The sequence below is a fragment of the Rhipicephalus microplus genome, chromosome 5, assembly GCF_043290135.1.
Source record: "Rhipicephalus microplus isolate Deutch F79 chromosome 5, USDA_Rmic, whole genome shotgun sequence".
In the NCBI taxonomy this organism is placed as follows: Eukaryota; Metazoa; Arthropoda; class Arachnida; order Ixodida; family Ixodidae; genus Rhipicephalus; species Rhipicephalus microplus.
In genome coordinates, this window is record NC_134704.1 from 218,483,306 (window position 1) to 218,499,543 (window position 16,238).

General features: G+C 49.4%; 1 protein-coding gene across 1 annotated transcript in view; it reads left to right on the plus strand.

The window, feature by feature from the left end:
• Nucleotides 1–16,238, plus strand: part of LOC119173520 (BTB/POZ domain-containing protein 2) — a 126,255-nt gene that overhangs the window by 69,858 nt on the left and 40,159 nt on the right. Inside the window, exon 4 of the mRNA XM_037424322.2 lies at nucleotides 7,286–7,503. Within this exon, the coding sequence (XP_037280219.1) occupies nucleotides 7,286–7,503 (218 nt within the window). The remainder of the gene's footprint in view (nucleotides 1–7,285; nucleotides 7,504–16,238) is intronic.

The following is a 16,238-nucleotide window of genomic DNA, read 5'->3' on the forward strand; positions in this document are numbered from 1 at the left end:
CGTGCGCATACAGAGTGGCATGACGATATGCCCGCCAGCTGTATGAATTGGGGTTCGGTTCCAAGGCGTCATAACTTTCTTTAAGGGTGGCCAGTTTTTCGCTAATTATGGAATAGTCTGCACTAGTGTCCACTAAAGCACTGACTTCGCGACCATCTAGCAGAACAGGAATGTCTAGGGATGCTCTTCTTCAATCAGCTGTCGATGTCGTCGTCGATGTATCGTCGGTATCATCAATACGCATTCATAGAGGGCCTGGAGTCTGAGCGGCTTTGCCCCCGAAGGTCGCTGTGGCTAGTTTTCCCGACACAGGCTAGGTGGCTGGCTGTGCACTGCAGCCGAACAGATGCGTCGATTGGACGATAGCCGCCGCGGTGATGAGTGGTGCCGAGATGTCGATCCACACTGCTGGGCAACGTAGTTCGCAGTTTCCGGAGGCTGCTGGCCAAACCTGAAAGGTGGAGAGTTGGCCAAAAAACTGCAAAGTTCTAGCTCTTGATAAGTGCACTGTCAGTGCACTCTTCACCACTGTGATAAGTGCCCACCTTCGCCACTGGAAGCAAAGAGGACGTTGATCGGAGGCCCGCCACACACCTAATTTTCATGGAGTGGGTCGGTGTTTGCTGTAGTATGGACCCGCCTGAACTGCCAGAAGCATGGCTGGCGCTGTGGTGTGAAGCGGAGTGAAAGGTGGTGTAGGGTGGCGCATGGTTTGGCCTGCCGGAAGCATTGTGGGAGCTGTAGTGGGAAGTGGAGCCATAGGTAGTTCTGACTGGAGCAGAGTTTGCGCGTACAACATGCAAGGGAAGTCTTTCAGAGGCTGCGATTCTCTCTTACAGGACTGTTCTCGCAGTGCCTGCTGAACTTCGTCTCGGACAGTGCTTGAAAAAGAACTGACAGTAGGTGCCGAGGGTACTGATATCTTTGGCAGTTCTTCGCGGACGACAGAACATATCAGCTCTCGGAAGAAGTTGACGTGGCGCCCAAAACTGCCCATGTAGTTTACTTGTCGTTCGTATGTTTAGGTGCATTGCCGAAGCGTGCTTTCGATTAGAATGGCTTCAGCAAGAAGTTCTGACATAATCTTGGGTGGACTGCGTACAAGACCACCGAACTGCCCCTTCACTCCGTGCATCAGGTATCGCACCTTCTTATCTTCTGGCATCTGGGGGTCGGCTCGTCGAAAAAGACGTGTCATATCCTCAACATACATTGCTACGCCGTCGTTTGGCACTTGAAGATCAGGCTCAGCTCGCTATCGGCAATTGTGACTTGCATACGTTTTGAGAATCCAGTGTTTGAAGTCCTCCCATGACATAAACACACCTGCCCGGTTTGCGTACCAAACACTTGCGCCGTCATTCAAACTGAAGTAAATGTCTCTGTCATCCCACATGTTATGAGCTACGACGAAGTCATAGTGGACTAGCCAATCCTCAACATCCTCATGGGCAGCACTATGAAAGGGATTTGGTGTTAGCAGTTTCGACAGCGTAGAGTGCATTGACATTGTGCCTTCCTTACCGGCTGGGTTGGAGCCGCTAGGGATGGCATTGCCTGGGATAGTTGGAGCCGTCATCTTCTTTGGGAGAATTCTGAACTCCGGATCCAGTCCACAGATCCTTCAGCTGGCCCAGTGAACAGGCGTAACCACCGGTATGGGGCTGGAAGGGGCTCGGTTGCATAGAGTACACAGCACCTCCCCCAGTTATCATGCGCTAGATGCCCGAACAAATGTTCAAGCAGGCGAGACTGTCAAAATGTCAGACATGAAAGAGGACATTTCCGGCTGGCGCAGGTTGCTCATTTTTGTCTTTATTCATTAATACAAAACTGGTTCGCTGTTCCCTGGCACAGAACACCAGGTGGCAATATTTTTCTTTTAAAAAAAGTTTATTGCACCTTCTCCAAAACATCTTAATCTAGTAAAAATTGAGGCTGACGTGCTCACTATTGAGGTGCAAGGGCACAAAGCATTTATTTCTAAAAAAAACTAAGTGATACCACAGTCCTTCAGTTATTTTTTTCTAGTTACGAAGCTTAGCTGTCAAACTAAGGGGAGCTTTATATGGCGTGGAAAGCTACTGCAGGGCAGCGCCACAGTCGCTTAGAAGCCTGGCTTTTTAGGGTTGATTCCGCAGAGACAGCAGATGTGGCTGTCAACAGCTGAAAGTTTGCACGTGTACCCGTGATTGCTATATCTGAGATTGCTTTTTTTTTTTAAATGGCCAAGTTCAGGTATTGTACAGTTGAAGCAGTAAGTTGACTTAACGATGTCGTAGTGTGCTGTGTACGGAGGTACCAGCTTGGCTACTACTGAAAAGGTATCGCGATTTTGCATGCGATGTGTTCGTGGGCAGTTCAAGCACTGGAAGGGAGCCATAACGCGGCAACAAATGCATGTCTTCAGCGTAGATTCAAAGCATGTGCTGAAAGTACTTATTCGATCTGATATCATTCATGTGGGAGATTCCAGGCTAAACAGTTATACTATTGTTGCCGAGAGACGAGCCGCACCTCAGGCCCATTGCTATTTCTCGTGTGCTCGATGGCCTGCCAGCCCCTTTGAGGAATCGCAACTTGCGACCATGAACTGTTTGAACGCCACTGAAACTGCTGAAATGAGCTCAAGAGCCACCGTGTGCAATGGGAGTTTACGGCCGTGATAAGATGCAAGATTTCTGCATTAATACTACGTTCAAATGTCTTTTCGACTTTACACTATCCCAGTGCTGAGTGAATGTGAAAATTGTTATTTTTCACAAAGCCAGGCTTTATTTCCTTCAAAGAAAGGCTGCAATTAAAGTCTTACTAAGTGTCCTGGTTTGCCAAGGAAGCACGCCACTTAATTCAAGCGTACGTTAACCTTGGTCTCCGTGCTAGTTCCAAATAGAGATTTAAGATGCACAATGCAGAATCAGGGTGGCATTAATCTATGCGGTTTTCACAGGGGATATTGACAGCAAAGGTCGAGTTAGAAAACCATGTTGCACAATTGGACTGATATGCACGAAAACTAACAATGCTTTCGTGTTTTGGAAATGACTACATTTCTCATCGAGCAAGTATTTAGCAGATTACTGGCAAATGCGAGCACACGTGCTAGAAAATTTGTTACTTAATATTGGTCCGTCTATAATGTTGACACAACATGCTTGCAATCGGAAGTTCGAGACAGACACTTTTACGCTTGTCACGCGTGGAGGGGGGGAACTTGTACTCATGGAATGTCATCTTGGCGGTGTACTGTTGCAAGTCAAAGTGAGGTGTACCTTGGAAAAATGATCACAGGGGCAATTGATGGATTAGTAGTGCAACATATATCTGTTGTTTTTGGCCCGGGTCTCAGAGTCTGACCGTGTTGTCTTTGTGGAATCGGCACCAGTGGCGCACGTCGTCACAACTGACTAGAAAACGGCTGACCCGGAAGTAAAAATGTGACGGACTATGCCATCACACGACATTTGCTCCCACATCCTCCTAGCCGACGTGCCCGTGAACCACCTGAAGGCAAGAGTAGCGAGGTTTTTTGTTGTAATATAATTTATTTTTATACGTAGCAAAATTCCTGATAACGAGAACAATGTCTGAAAAATACCGTATTATGAGCGCTGCTTTATGCAATACTGTACTTGTGTGCAAGCCTCTGCTACCGAGGCTACACATTCCATCGCAGCAAAATGACGCTGGAGAACGCACACGCCGGCAAGTGTGCTTTGCACCTAAAGGCAATAAACTTTCTCTTGTGACAGCGCTAATGACACTCGCAGCGAAGCACTCTCTAAGTACACTTAAGTTGCCACGTGTGACAGGGTTGAACGTCTGCATATGCAGTCTGCCATTGGAAGTGGGCTGCTTCTGCAGAGGGGCTGTGGACAATTGCCAAAGCTGCCTGATAACAGTGCACAACCTTGAGCTCAGGTTGTTATACTGAAATTGTTATGCCCCTGATGTCTTATTTTCTGTTCTGTGCATCACAGCATCGTAAAGGTTATTTTTGTTGTGCATCACAGCATCGTAAAGGTTATTTTTGTTTGAGGCCTTTTGGGCCAACTAAAGGCTGATTTCACTCTACGAAAGGCTCTTTACATGTCGTCTGCTGGCACGCTGATCCACCAGCTAAATTTTAGACTGTTTATTTTTTGTATGCACCTTGTATTCGGTAAGTACGCATTTTCAGATGTTCCACGTTCAGTTCATACAACTTCTACAACAAAATGGAATATAAGTACTGCTTGATAGCAGTGAGGCTTTCGGCCGCGACATATCATAGAAGAAAAAAATACAAGCGTTGTCTGCACTGGGTGGCCCTTCTTTTATTGTGGTGCTCTGAGATGGGGCTCAAGGTGGCAGCACCATCACCGCGCTAGTGTGGACAGGCGCACGTACAAGTGTACGCAGCGGTGCTTTTTTGAGAGCAGTGTGAGCCTATTGTTGACGAATAAAATTCGCTGACTGCAGCCCACTCATAATATATAGCTGTCCGATGCAGAGATGCATGAAGCTTGCCGAACGTTACTACATATTGCTTGGGGGAGAAACGCGATTTGCCATCGAAAGGGATGTTTGCACTTGGCGACTGCCTGCGTTTTTGCACTGTCACGTTTCTTGTATTTTTATTTGGGAGTTTTGAGCTTGTATCCCACTATGCACTGCTATAGTGCAACAGAATTAATTCTTTGCTTTGTGAACGCCGGTCTTGGATACTGTAAAAAAAAATGAAAGAAATTGTATATTCTAGGACGTGAAGCTTAAATAATTGCGAATACGCATGTTTGTGCATTTTTCATAATTAATTTCTTCGTGAAATGAAGTTAATTCAACAAAGCTATGCGGCTGACAGTGCTTTATTGTGCTTGTTCTTACTCTAATGACAGCATAAAAAAGTAACAATTCACCATATAGCTTTTCAATTGATTAGCTGCATGACAGTGACACAAGAGCGTTTCATTTATTTCATGGGAGAAAAGCATTTCTTTTTTTCATGCGAAGAATGTTCACTCCTGTCAGTCTATAGCAACTCCACAAAAGTACTCAAGGTAAAGTAAAAAAGAAGAAAGAAAAATGGCGTTTTGCATGAAATCTTATGACACTAGCGTGAGGCATGCCTAGAATAATTTTGACTGTTTTGATTTTTAAAGTAAACCCAAATTTAAGCATATAAATGTTTGTATAAATTTCACCCAATGTTAAAATTGAGCAGGGCAACTCAAGTTTAATCACCTCCACGTGTTCTTTCTAACAGACAGTCTAAGTATCGAGTTGTCAAAATTTTCTTGAGAAAAATTTCACTGTAGTGGGACCACGACCGTATAACAAAATGTTATTTCAAGCAGAATTAAAGCTCATCACGTAACTAATGAGTAACGTCACTGCAGTTGGACGCTTAACAATTATGCAGAACTTTGTTTGTTACAGAGTTGCTAAAACGCTGCATTCATGCAGTATTTAATGCTGCCCATGTTTGAGACAACGCCAAATGATGTGCATTTGGCGGCCTAGCTCACGCTAAGCTAACGTGCAAGCACTTAAACTTGCACCAACATTGCAGGATAAACGGCCCTTTGAGGATGATGTATGCGCACGTGCTTGCCTTACGTGTCTGGCAGATGACTGTGGGAGGAACCCACACTAGGCACGCTGCAGCCAGTGGCTACCAGGCGGTGACGCTCAATCTCAGGGAGAATATAAAACTGAGGCAGCAGTTTCATGATCAAAAAACCTATTGAGGGGCTGTGGTGATTCTCCTCGAGTTTTGAGCTTCTGGCAGCAAGGGGCCAGCCAGCTACCTTGTTCTGGTCCTGACAGAAAGCTTGTCGTAGTCTTCTGTGTTGAAATCTCAAGACATACCGAGGATTTTAATATAGAATGCGAGAAAACCAGTGTAAGTGTAAAGAAACACTGTCAGCAACTGCAACTTTGGGACGAGTGAGCCCTGGCTCTTTCTGCAAATATGAGGGAAAGTTTGCCAGAGAGAGAGAAGTGATACTCTAATCCACTAGGAATTCAATTACATTGGTTTGAAACCTCACGCGTCGTGAATAAAACTGCCACGTCGCTTCTCAACTTAGCACAGTGCAGGCGAAAATCGTGGTACATAGCTTAAAAATGCTGGAAAGGCGGTGGCAAAAGAAAGGACGCTCGCAAGAGAAAGGACGCAAGACAACGCTCTACTTTTTTATTCAGAATACACGTTGATGGAATGAAATTCAGTAATTCACCGCCCTCATAACCTAAAGCGTCACATCATTTGCTTGCACCTGTCGTTGTAGGAACTGTCTCATTTCCTGTAAACTGATAGAGCTGTGTTTTATGCACCTGAAACCTTCTTGGCTAATGTTAGAGCGCTCAGTAATTTTCCTCTAAGTTTTCGCTTCGTGCCTGTAAACCACTGTGGCCCTTTCGAATAGTGGTCTTCGTCCACTCTTCTTGCAGTTCATGCAGTGCATATCTAAGTGTGTGTATGGCCTGCCAATCAAGGAATTGTGGTGTTGCTCAAGCACCTTCTGGTCTGCCCGACATGGACCATCCCTGATGGGAGGGGCAGTCTACATGGCACAAAAGATTTCTTGGGGTTCACACTGCGTGCCTTGCGATTTCTAGATTAAACGTGCGCAATCTTCATCTCGAAATCTCAAGCTGTGCAGTGTGAACAAGAGCAAATATCCCTACCTTTCCAATCGCAAGGCATTCATATCTGGAACTATGCTTTCCTGTGTAGGCCTGTGGCTTGCTTATACCCCGTAGCTTTGGCAGTGCGAAACAGTAGCGGCGAAGATAGCTGTATTTGTGTTTTTTTTTTTGTGCAAAGAAAAAACGTAATTGTTAATGATTATACATCGATATGCATTAAAAAAACTGTGTCATTTTTATTGTACGCTCACAACTTTAGTTCCACTTCTGTAACGCATTAAATAGCAGCTACCTTTTAGCAAAATTGCGATACTTCGCAGGTGAGAGATCTTTTAAAAAAAAGGACATGTGTAGAAAAAAATGAAAACAGAAAATGCTAATCACAATTTTAAACTAATTTTGAGCTCTAATGCAAGCTGCACATACCTTTAAAATACCTTGCGAGTTTTATAACCGTAACTTCTATTAGTACTGCTGTACAGCCGAGCATTTAAACTCACTTTCGAAGTTTCACCCCACCCTAAATTCATGGGGGGGCTCATTCAGGCACAAATAAATTTATCGCACGATGTCATATGTGCCATTTATTATAATTAGTGTACATACCATTCAAAGGAGGCACAGCTATTGAACGTGTTCTGTGTACATGCAGATCAACTTGGAGAAGTATCTGGACAGCGCTGTGTTTGCGGACGTGGAGTTTGTGGTGCAGTCCGAGAGGTACATGCTCAGCCGCACCATCCGAGCCCACAAGCAGTTCTTGGCCATGAGGAACGACGTCTTCGGCACCATGTTCTTTGGCAGTCTGCCCGAAAAAGACAAGGTGTGCATCACCGACCTGCACCCCAGCGGCTTTTACGGATTGCTCAGGTCAGTGCATGCTGTAAAGTGCTCACATGGAAAGCTTCCTTCAACAATTTGTATCCTAGTGTCCACATATGTGGAGAAAACATATCAGTGGAGTGTGATTAGGCTAGCCAATGCCTTAAAAAGTCAATTTGAAAAGTTAGTATCTGTTCACAATTTCATCAAGAACATTTGTATGTGTCTGCTTCTGTCAACACACAACAGTACAGTTCATAGTGTTAGTTTATTTGCAAGAAACAACAAGAAAAGTGCACAAAAAAGTGGGAATCTTTTCAAGTCGCTTGTAAGCTCACTGAAAATTCTTAAAAGTTTTATATATATTCAGCTTTATTCTAGAAAAAAAAGGCTTTATCTTGTGTTTGTGTGAATTTTGTTTTGCTGTGAACCACCAAAGTTTTGTAAGTTGAGTTGGTGCACCAGGTCGGTGTAGGAAGCTGATAGCACGTTAAATGGCATTAGGACTCGCTTCGCTGCCGAGCGGCTCTGCACAAAACACTATCTGTGTTACAGGTAAGTACGACATTTAGAAGTTACGCTTACAATATATTTGCTTCATTTGCTTTATTTGAGACCAGACTAAACATTGAAGATATTTAGGCCATAATTTGCTAGTCTACTAGCAAAAGTGACCCTGCACGGGCGTCTGCGTAAGTCGTACCTGCCAAGTCTCCCGGATTGGCCGGGAGACTCCCGGATTTGGACCGTTTCTTCCGTTTGTACGGTTGTCATGAAAATCTTCTGAAAATCAAAATTTTTGTGCGTGATCCGGCTGCCTTGACAAATTAAGCAGCTGAATCTGCTCCAGGCTTTTCGAACCTACCCCATTTTATTATGAATGAGTTTTAGAGGCGTTCATCTAAACGTACAGTAAAATCCATGTGAAAACGCGGCAGAGACAAATTCGTAAACTTCCTCAGCGAAATTCCACTATGTTTGTAGGGCCTAAATTCGATTGTTCCGAACACATTTCCTAATCGCGGCGGATGATACGTACTTTAGTACGGAAATCGTCGAACAAATGCTGAGAGCAGCGTACTCGAAGCTTCAGAAGTACGCGTGCGACCGGCGCACGCTCTGCCTTCTACAGTGTGCATGATTTTCGTTGCCACAACCGCTGTCGACGAAATCATGGTCGCTTTTCACGCGATCATGTATAACTGACAGAGTCCCGAAAGTGTGCGTGCGTCCAACCCTCAACTAGTCAAAGCAATGCTGCTCTCTGCAAGCCCTGCGGACAAAACCGCAACAGATGTGATCGTATAGGCATAAAACGACTTTGTTTTGGAGGCGCGTGCGCAATCAAGCGCACGGGGGTTGAAAAAGGAACTGCCATTTGCCGCGACCGCCGCGCACAACATCGTGGTCGCGGTGGCGCAATAGCGATCTACGAGCTCCGTGGGCATGCAGCGGTAGACTAAAGGCAGTAAATGCGTAAAAAAAAGTCACAGTTTCGCCGCAAGGGCGAAGCAATGAATGCGACAGCAACAACTTGGAATGTCACACTGAGATTGGCAAGCAGATCAAAACGCGCAGCGCGCTGCTCATGTACAAATGACGCACGAAAACAATACACACAAGAGGAGAGCGAACTAACAACATTTGCCGCTAGACACGTAACGCGCTGTTTAAACAAAAAAAAAGTTATGCTCGATACATAATCAAAGGTATAGATGAGTACAAACTAACAAGTGTCCTAGTTATACCTTGCTGTGCATGAAAAGCATGCTTTTTTCGCAAACGGGGCCTGTGCATAGACCGAAAATACGTTTGTTGGCCCGGCAACTAACCCCATAGTTCCAGTGAAAGCCGAAGGCACACGATTCTCCCCACCGAAAGATAAGCGCACATGTGCACAAGCATCACCCCCCCCCCATCCACGAGGCAAAGTACGCGACAGAGATAAGCGCGCGTTGGCGCATTGCGACGAGCTGGGCACCAAGTGCGGGCGGCTTTTGTTTTTGTTTTTTTTTTTCTTTCTAGAGTGTTAATATATATAGATAAGTATACATATACGGTGAATGATGGCAGTGGCGGCGGTGGCAAAAAACCAGCCTAGACTGTCAATAACAAAGGGGCCAGATGCGTTTTGCCATTCCTGTTCAAAAGAATCTAGTAGCAAGCAAAGCTTTGACCCGCGCTTTTGTGGCAGCCAGCTGTACCGTCTCGTCCGTTCGCGTGTGCCCAAGTAAGACATACATGAGCTGTTTTGAAGGAAGTAAATTCATAAGTTGTGTTGGTGCTTTGAGATTCTGGCCTTAGTAGGAAACCCTACCTTCGTGTGTTCGGCCACTCCAAGCCGACCACAACGCCGATGTTTGCGCTTGCGATTGAAACTCCTCACCCCCTCTTGTTTTTCGCGATGTTTTTTGTTTGCTTGTTTCTCCCTGGGAGTTCCTGAATTCAGAATCCTTGAACTTGGCAGGTATGGTAAGTAGACGTTTGGTGCGTTGCGACACCACGGACCCGAGCTAACGGGGGAGTTCCGACTCCCTCCCACGCCTAGCCGTGTGTGGTTTTGCCGTGTCCGGGGGAAAAGGGGATCCTGGGGAAAAGGGGAGCGAGGGTTAACCCTGTGTAGTTACCCAAGCTTGGGTAGTTATATTCGGTTATAGTGATGCTGCATGGCTGGCATCTCCAAGTGTTCACTATTCAACCTTGTAGCGTCCCCTTGTTGGGCTCGGTGGTGGGTGCGCACCATTGCCGCGGAACTGTACACAATCTGTATGGCCAACTTTTTCCCCCTCTCCCTGATCGCCGCCCGAAAAGGTCGCGCACCGAAAAACAATTTATTTTTTCAAAACGAAAGTTTTGAAAAAAGAAAAAAAGTCGCATCATCCTGTGGTGTTGCCATTGTTGTAGATCCAGGAACTGCCCGTAAACATTTACCACTTCAGAAGTCTCTTGAGGCAGTAGCTGTCCGAGCCGTTATCTTGAATAAACTGGTCACAATTTGCTCTATTTATATACCTCCTCAGCACCAACTTAGTAAACAAGAATTCCAGGCTTTAATTGATGAACTTCCAGAACCGTATCTTCTCCTTGGAGATTTTAATGCACATAGCAGTCTGTGGGGTGACTCGCACTGCGATGCACGAGGTCGTCTGATTGAACAGTTTCTTTTCTCCTCTGGCGCATGTCTCCTCAATAGTGTCACGAGGTTGTGATACACGCAGCACTTGAGAGGAAGCACGCAGGAGTCAGAGCGGTGTCAGGCGAACTGTTTATTGGGCGAACTTGTGCCCAGCAAAACGGGGCCAAACACAACTCATAGCAACAGCGGCGTGAACAGTCGTCGGCCGACGGAAAAAAAAGAAAAGACCCCAGTGGCGCACTGCGCCGGCTTTTTATACACGCGTCGTAACGCGTTCCAGAGTGGCATACAAGATAAACGCGGCCTGCGTTGCGCTTAACAGAAAGTGATAGCGTCTTCCTTCGTAAACCAAAAGAACCGCACGTGTCAGTCTTTTTATACACGCGTCGTAACGCGTTCCAGAGTGGCATACAAGATAAACGCGGCCTGCATTGCGCTTAACAGAAAGTGATAGCGTCTTCCTTCGTAAACCAAAAGAACCGCACGTGTCACTACCCCCCTCTGAAAAAGCATCGTCCCGATGCTAAAGACAGAACATAAGAGAGAGTACATGCAATAAATTACATTAACAATGCGTCACAGCTAATCAGCGCGCGTAATAAGGTTTAAGTCGCACCACGTGTACGACTTCGGGTCGTGCACGGCGTCGTTGGGATGACGTTAAGCCATCGGGCACGACCTCATAGTCCAGTTCACCACGACGTCGGACTACCTTGTAGGGTCCAAAGTAGCGTCGCAGGAGCTTCTCAGACAATCCCCGTCGTCGTATTGGCGTCCAGACCCAGACAAGGTCGCCGGGTTGGTATTCGGTGTGGTGTCGTCGAAGGTTGTAGTGGCGCCTGTCGACCGTCTGTTGGCTCTTGATACGCAGGCGGGCTAGCTGTCGAGCTTCTTCAGCGCGATCCAGGTAGCTGGCGATATCGAGGTCTTCTTCGTCGGTGCCGACCGGTAGCATGGCGTCAAGCGTCGTTGTTGGGCTCCGTCCGTAGACGAGCTTGTATGGAGCAAACTGCGTCGTTTCCTGCACGGCCGTGTTGTACGCGAAGGTTACATACGGGAGTATGGCGTCCCACGTCTTGTGCTCGACGTCCACGTACATGGCCAGCATGTCGGCGATGGTCTTATTTAGACGCTCGGTGAGGCCATTCGTCTGTGGGTGATACGCGGTGGTTCGGCGGTGGCTTGTCTGACTGTACCTCAAGATCGCTTGCGTTAGGTCAGCCGTAAAGGCCGTACCTCTGTCGGTGATGAGGACCTCGGGGGCTCCATGGCGGAGGACGATGTTCTCAATGAAGAACTTGGCGACCTCGGCGGCAGTGCCCTTGGGCAAGGCCCTTGTTTCGACATAGCGGGTGAGGTAGTCAGTCGCTACGACAATCCATTTGTTGCCAGAAGTTGACGTCGGGAACGGCCCCAGTAAGTCCATGCCGATTTGTTGGAATGGCCGTTGAGGTGGTTCGACGGGTTGCAGAAGTCCGGCTGGCCTAGTTGTCGGCGTCTTGCGTCGCTGACAGTCTCTGCATGTTTTTACGTAGTGGGCGACGTCGGCAGTGAGGCGAGGCCAATAGTACTTCTCTTGTATTCGTGACAGTGTGCGGGAAACACCAAGATGTCCGGCTGTCGGGTCGTCGTGTAATGCTTCCAAAACCTCTGGACGTAACGCTGAAGGTACCACGAGGAGGTGGTCGGCACGGAGCGGCGAGAAGTTCTTCTTCAGGAGGACGTTGTTTCGCAGGAAAAACGAAGCCAGTCCTCGGCGGAATACTTTCGGCACGTCGGCGGTCTTGCCTTGCAGGTAGTCCATGAGGATCTTGAGCTCTGGGTCAGCTCGTTGGCGTTCCGCGAAGTCGTCGGTACTTATGGGTCCCAGGAAAGAGTCGTCGTCCTGGTCATCCTGGGGCGGCGGATCGACAGGGGCGCGAGACAAGCAGTCGGCGTCGGAGTGCTTTCGTCCGCTCTTGTAGACGACGGTGATGTCAAATTCTTGTAGTCTGAGACTCCACCGTGCGAGGCGCCCTGATGGATCCTTCAAGTTAGCTAGCCAACACAAGGCGTGGTGGTCACTCACGACTTTGAAAGGCCTGCCGTACAGGTAGGGGCGGAACTTTGATGTAGCCCAGATGATGGCAAGGCATTCCTTTTCTGTCGTGGAATAATTGGCTTCTGCCTTCGAAAGTGACCGGCTAGCGTAACTGATGACCCTTTCAAGTCCGTCGGTCCTCTGCACGATCACGGCGCCGAGCCCTGTGCTGCTTGCGTCCGTGTGAATTTCGGTGTCAGCTTCTTCGTCGAAGTGCGCCAGTATTGGCGGCGTTTGCAGGCGTCGCTTTAATTCTTGAAATGCCTCAACTTGCGGCGTTTCCCATTTGAAGCCGACGTCGACCTTCGTGAGGTACGTCAGTGGCTCGGCGATCCGCGAAAAGTTCTTCACGAAGCGCCTGTAATAAGCGCAGAGGCCAAGAAATCGGCGTACTGCTTTCTTGTCCGTGGGTGCAGGAAAGTCGGCGATCGCAGCTGTTTTCTGTGGATCAGGGAGCACTCCCGACTTGCTGATAACGTGGCCAAGGAACAATAGTTCCTCGTAGGCGAAGCGGCACTTTTCTGGCTTCAGGGTAAGTCCCGAGGCTTTGATTACCCGAAGAACAGCTTCAAGGCGCCAGAGGTGCTCGTCGAAGTTGGAAGAAAATACGACTACGTCGTCCAAGTATACGAGGCAAGTCTGCCACTTCAAGCCTGCGAGTACTGTGTCCATAACCCGTTGGAACGTCGCAGGCGCCGAGCAAAGACCAAAGGGCATGACCTTAAACTCGAATAGGCCGTCTGGTGTTATGAAGGCAGTCTTCTCTCGGTCTCTCTCGTCTACTTCGATTTGCCAGTAGCCGGTTTTGAGATCCATCGACGAAAAATACTTGGCGTTGTAGAGTCTGTCCAGAGCATCGTCTATCCGTGGGAGGGGATACACGTCTTTCTTCGTGATCTTGTTCAGGCGACGATAATCAACGCAAAAACGTAGGGTTCCGTCCTTCTTCTTCACCAACACCACGGGTGATGCCCACGGACTCGTAGACGGCTGAATGATGACGTCACGCAGCATTTCGTCGACTTGTTGCTTGATGGCCTCGCGTTCTCGTGCAGAAACTCGGTAGGGGCTCTGACGGAGCGGACGGGCATATTCGTCGGTTATGACGCGATGTTTCGCGAGAGGGGTCTGACGAAGCCTCGACGACGACGAGAAGCAGTCCTTGTATTGGTGGAGTAAGGCTTTGAGCTCCTTTTGTTGCTGCCTGGAAAGGCTTTGATTGACGTCGAAGGCGGGCGCGGACACTGCTGTCGACGTTGCGGCTCCCTGAGAATCGGTGAGGGCGAAGGCATTGCTCGCTTCCACAAATTCGCTTAGATATGCTACCGTCGTGCCCCTATTCAAGTGCCTATATTCGTTGCTGAAGTTTGTCACCATTACCTTGGCTTCGCCGTTATGAAGCTTGGCTATGCCTCTTGCGACGCACATCTGACGGTTTAGGAGCAGGTGCTGGTCGCCTTCGATGACACCTTGTAAGTTGGTAGACGCTTTGGTGCCGACGGAAATGATGACGCTCGACAGTGGCGGGATGGTTACCTGCTCTTCTGTCACATTCAAGGCATTGTGAGCGACGTTGCAGTCTGACGCCGTTGCATTATCCGTGGACAGCGTGATTGACCTGGATCTTAGGTCGATGACTGCGCCTTGCTGGTCCAGGAAATCCATGCCTAAAATGACGTCTCGCGAGCATTGCTGCAGGACCACAAAATTCACAGAATACGTCTGGCTGTGAATCGTGACTCTTGCCGTGCAGGTTCCAGTCGGTGTTATAAGGTGGCCCCCTGCTGTTCGGATATCCGGTCCTTCCCATGCAGTCTTTACCTTCTTGAGCTTAGCGGCGAAGAGACCACTGATGATAGAGTAGTCGGCGCCGGTATCGACTAGGGCGGTGACGCTGTGGCCGTCGATGATCACGTCGAGGTCGGTGGTTCGTCGTCTGGCGTTCCGGTTAGGTCGGGGCGTCGGATCACGGCTGCGTCGGCTTGGTCCGGTGCTGCTATGTCGCGTCGGCGGCGAGGCTTTGTCGTAAAGACTCTGCTCAGGCGGCGTACTGCGACTACGTCGGGAAAGTTCGTGCGTCGTGGTCGTCGTCATCGGCAGCGGCGGCGGCGGCGGAAGAGGAGGATCTTCGGCATTGCGTCGTGCAGCAACCGCACCTCCATCGGTTGCTGCCTTTAGTTTCCCGGGTAGGGGCTTGGGGATCGGCCCCGGTTAGGGCCGGTGTACTGGCGGCGATCCGGGGAGACGTAGCGGCCAGGCGAAGGTGAACGGGATGGTCGTCGTTGTTGCCACTGCGATCCGGCGATGTAGTCGGCGATGTCGCGAGGTCGCTCACCTGGGCGCGGACGCGGCGCGTTCACGTCGAAGCCACGCAGTCCCATCTCACGGTACTGGCAGTAGCGGTAGGTGTGCCTGGCTTCGCCGCAGTGGTAGCATAGTGGGCGGTGGTTCGGGGTGCGCCAAACGTCAGTTTTCCTCGGCGAGCGCTGGATTACTGGCGAGCGGGAAGGTGTCGGGGGTGGCGGCGGTGGCTGGCGACGAAACTGCGGAGACGTTGGGTCCCGGTGTTGGCGAGGAGCGGCGACAGGTCGTCGTGCAGTAGCGGCGTAGGTCATCGCCTCCGGTTGGGGCTGTGGCCGTTCAGGAACGCTCAGTGAGCGCTGTAGTTCCTCGCGGACTACGTCTTCGAGAGAGGCGACTTGGGGCTGAGACGATGGCAACATGCGGCGCAGTTCTTCACGAACAATAGCATGTATGGTCTCGCGCAGGTCGTCGGGGCAGAGTCCTCGGACTTCTGCGACGTCTGGCGACATGCGCCGATCGTATTGGCTGGTCCGCATTTCAAGAGTCTTCTCGATGGTGGTAGCCTCGGAGAGGAACTCTTGTACCGTCTTTGGCGGGGTTCTGATCAGTCCGGCGAAGAGCTCCTGCTTCACTCCTCGCATAAGCAGGCGAACCTTCTTGTCCTCAGACATGTCGGCGTCGGCGTGGCGGAAAAGTCGCGTCATCTCCTCCGTAAAGATCGTTACGTTTTCGTTGGGGAGCTGCACCCGAGTTTCAAGCAGTGCTGCGGCTCTTTCCTTTCGCACGACGCTTGCAAAGGTGCGCAGGAAAGCAACGCGGAAGTCGTCCCAGGTTCGAAGCGTTGACTCGCGGTTCTCGAACCAAGTCCTTGCGGCGTCTTCCAGGTAAAAATACACATGACGCAGCTTGTCGTCCGGGTCCCACTTATTGAGGGCTGCGACGCGGTCGTAAATGTCAAGCCAGCTTTCCGGGTCTTCGTAGGTCGATCCGCGGAAGGTAGGCGGCTCTTTGGGCTGGTTGACGACCACGGTTGCCGAAGACCTTGCTTCCGTCATCGTGGATGCCGGCTTCGTAGCAGCCTTTGTTTTCTTGTCCTTGTCGGGGAGCGGCAGGTATTCGGGCGGTAGTCCTTGTTGTCTTCGGCTCACTCGAACGACCGGGTCGGCGTCGTCCTCTTGCCGGCTTGGGCTTGGCTCACGGCTGGACGGGGGCGTACGGTACATGAACCGAGAAGCACCTCCACCAGATGTCACGAGGTTGTGA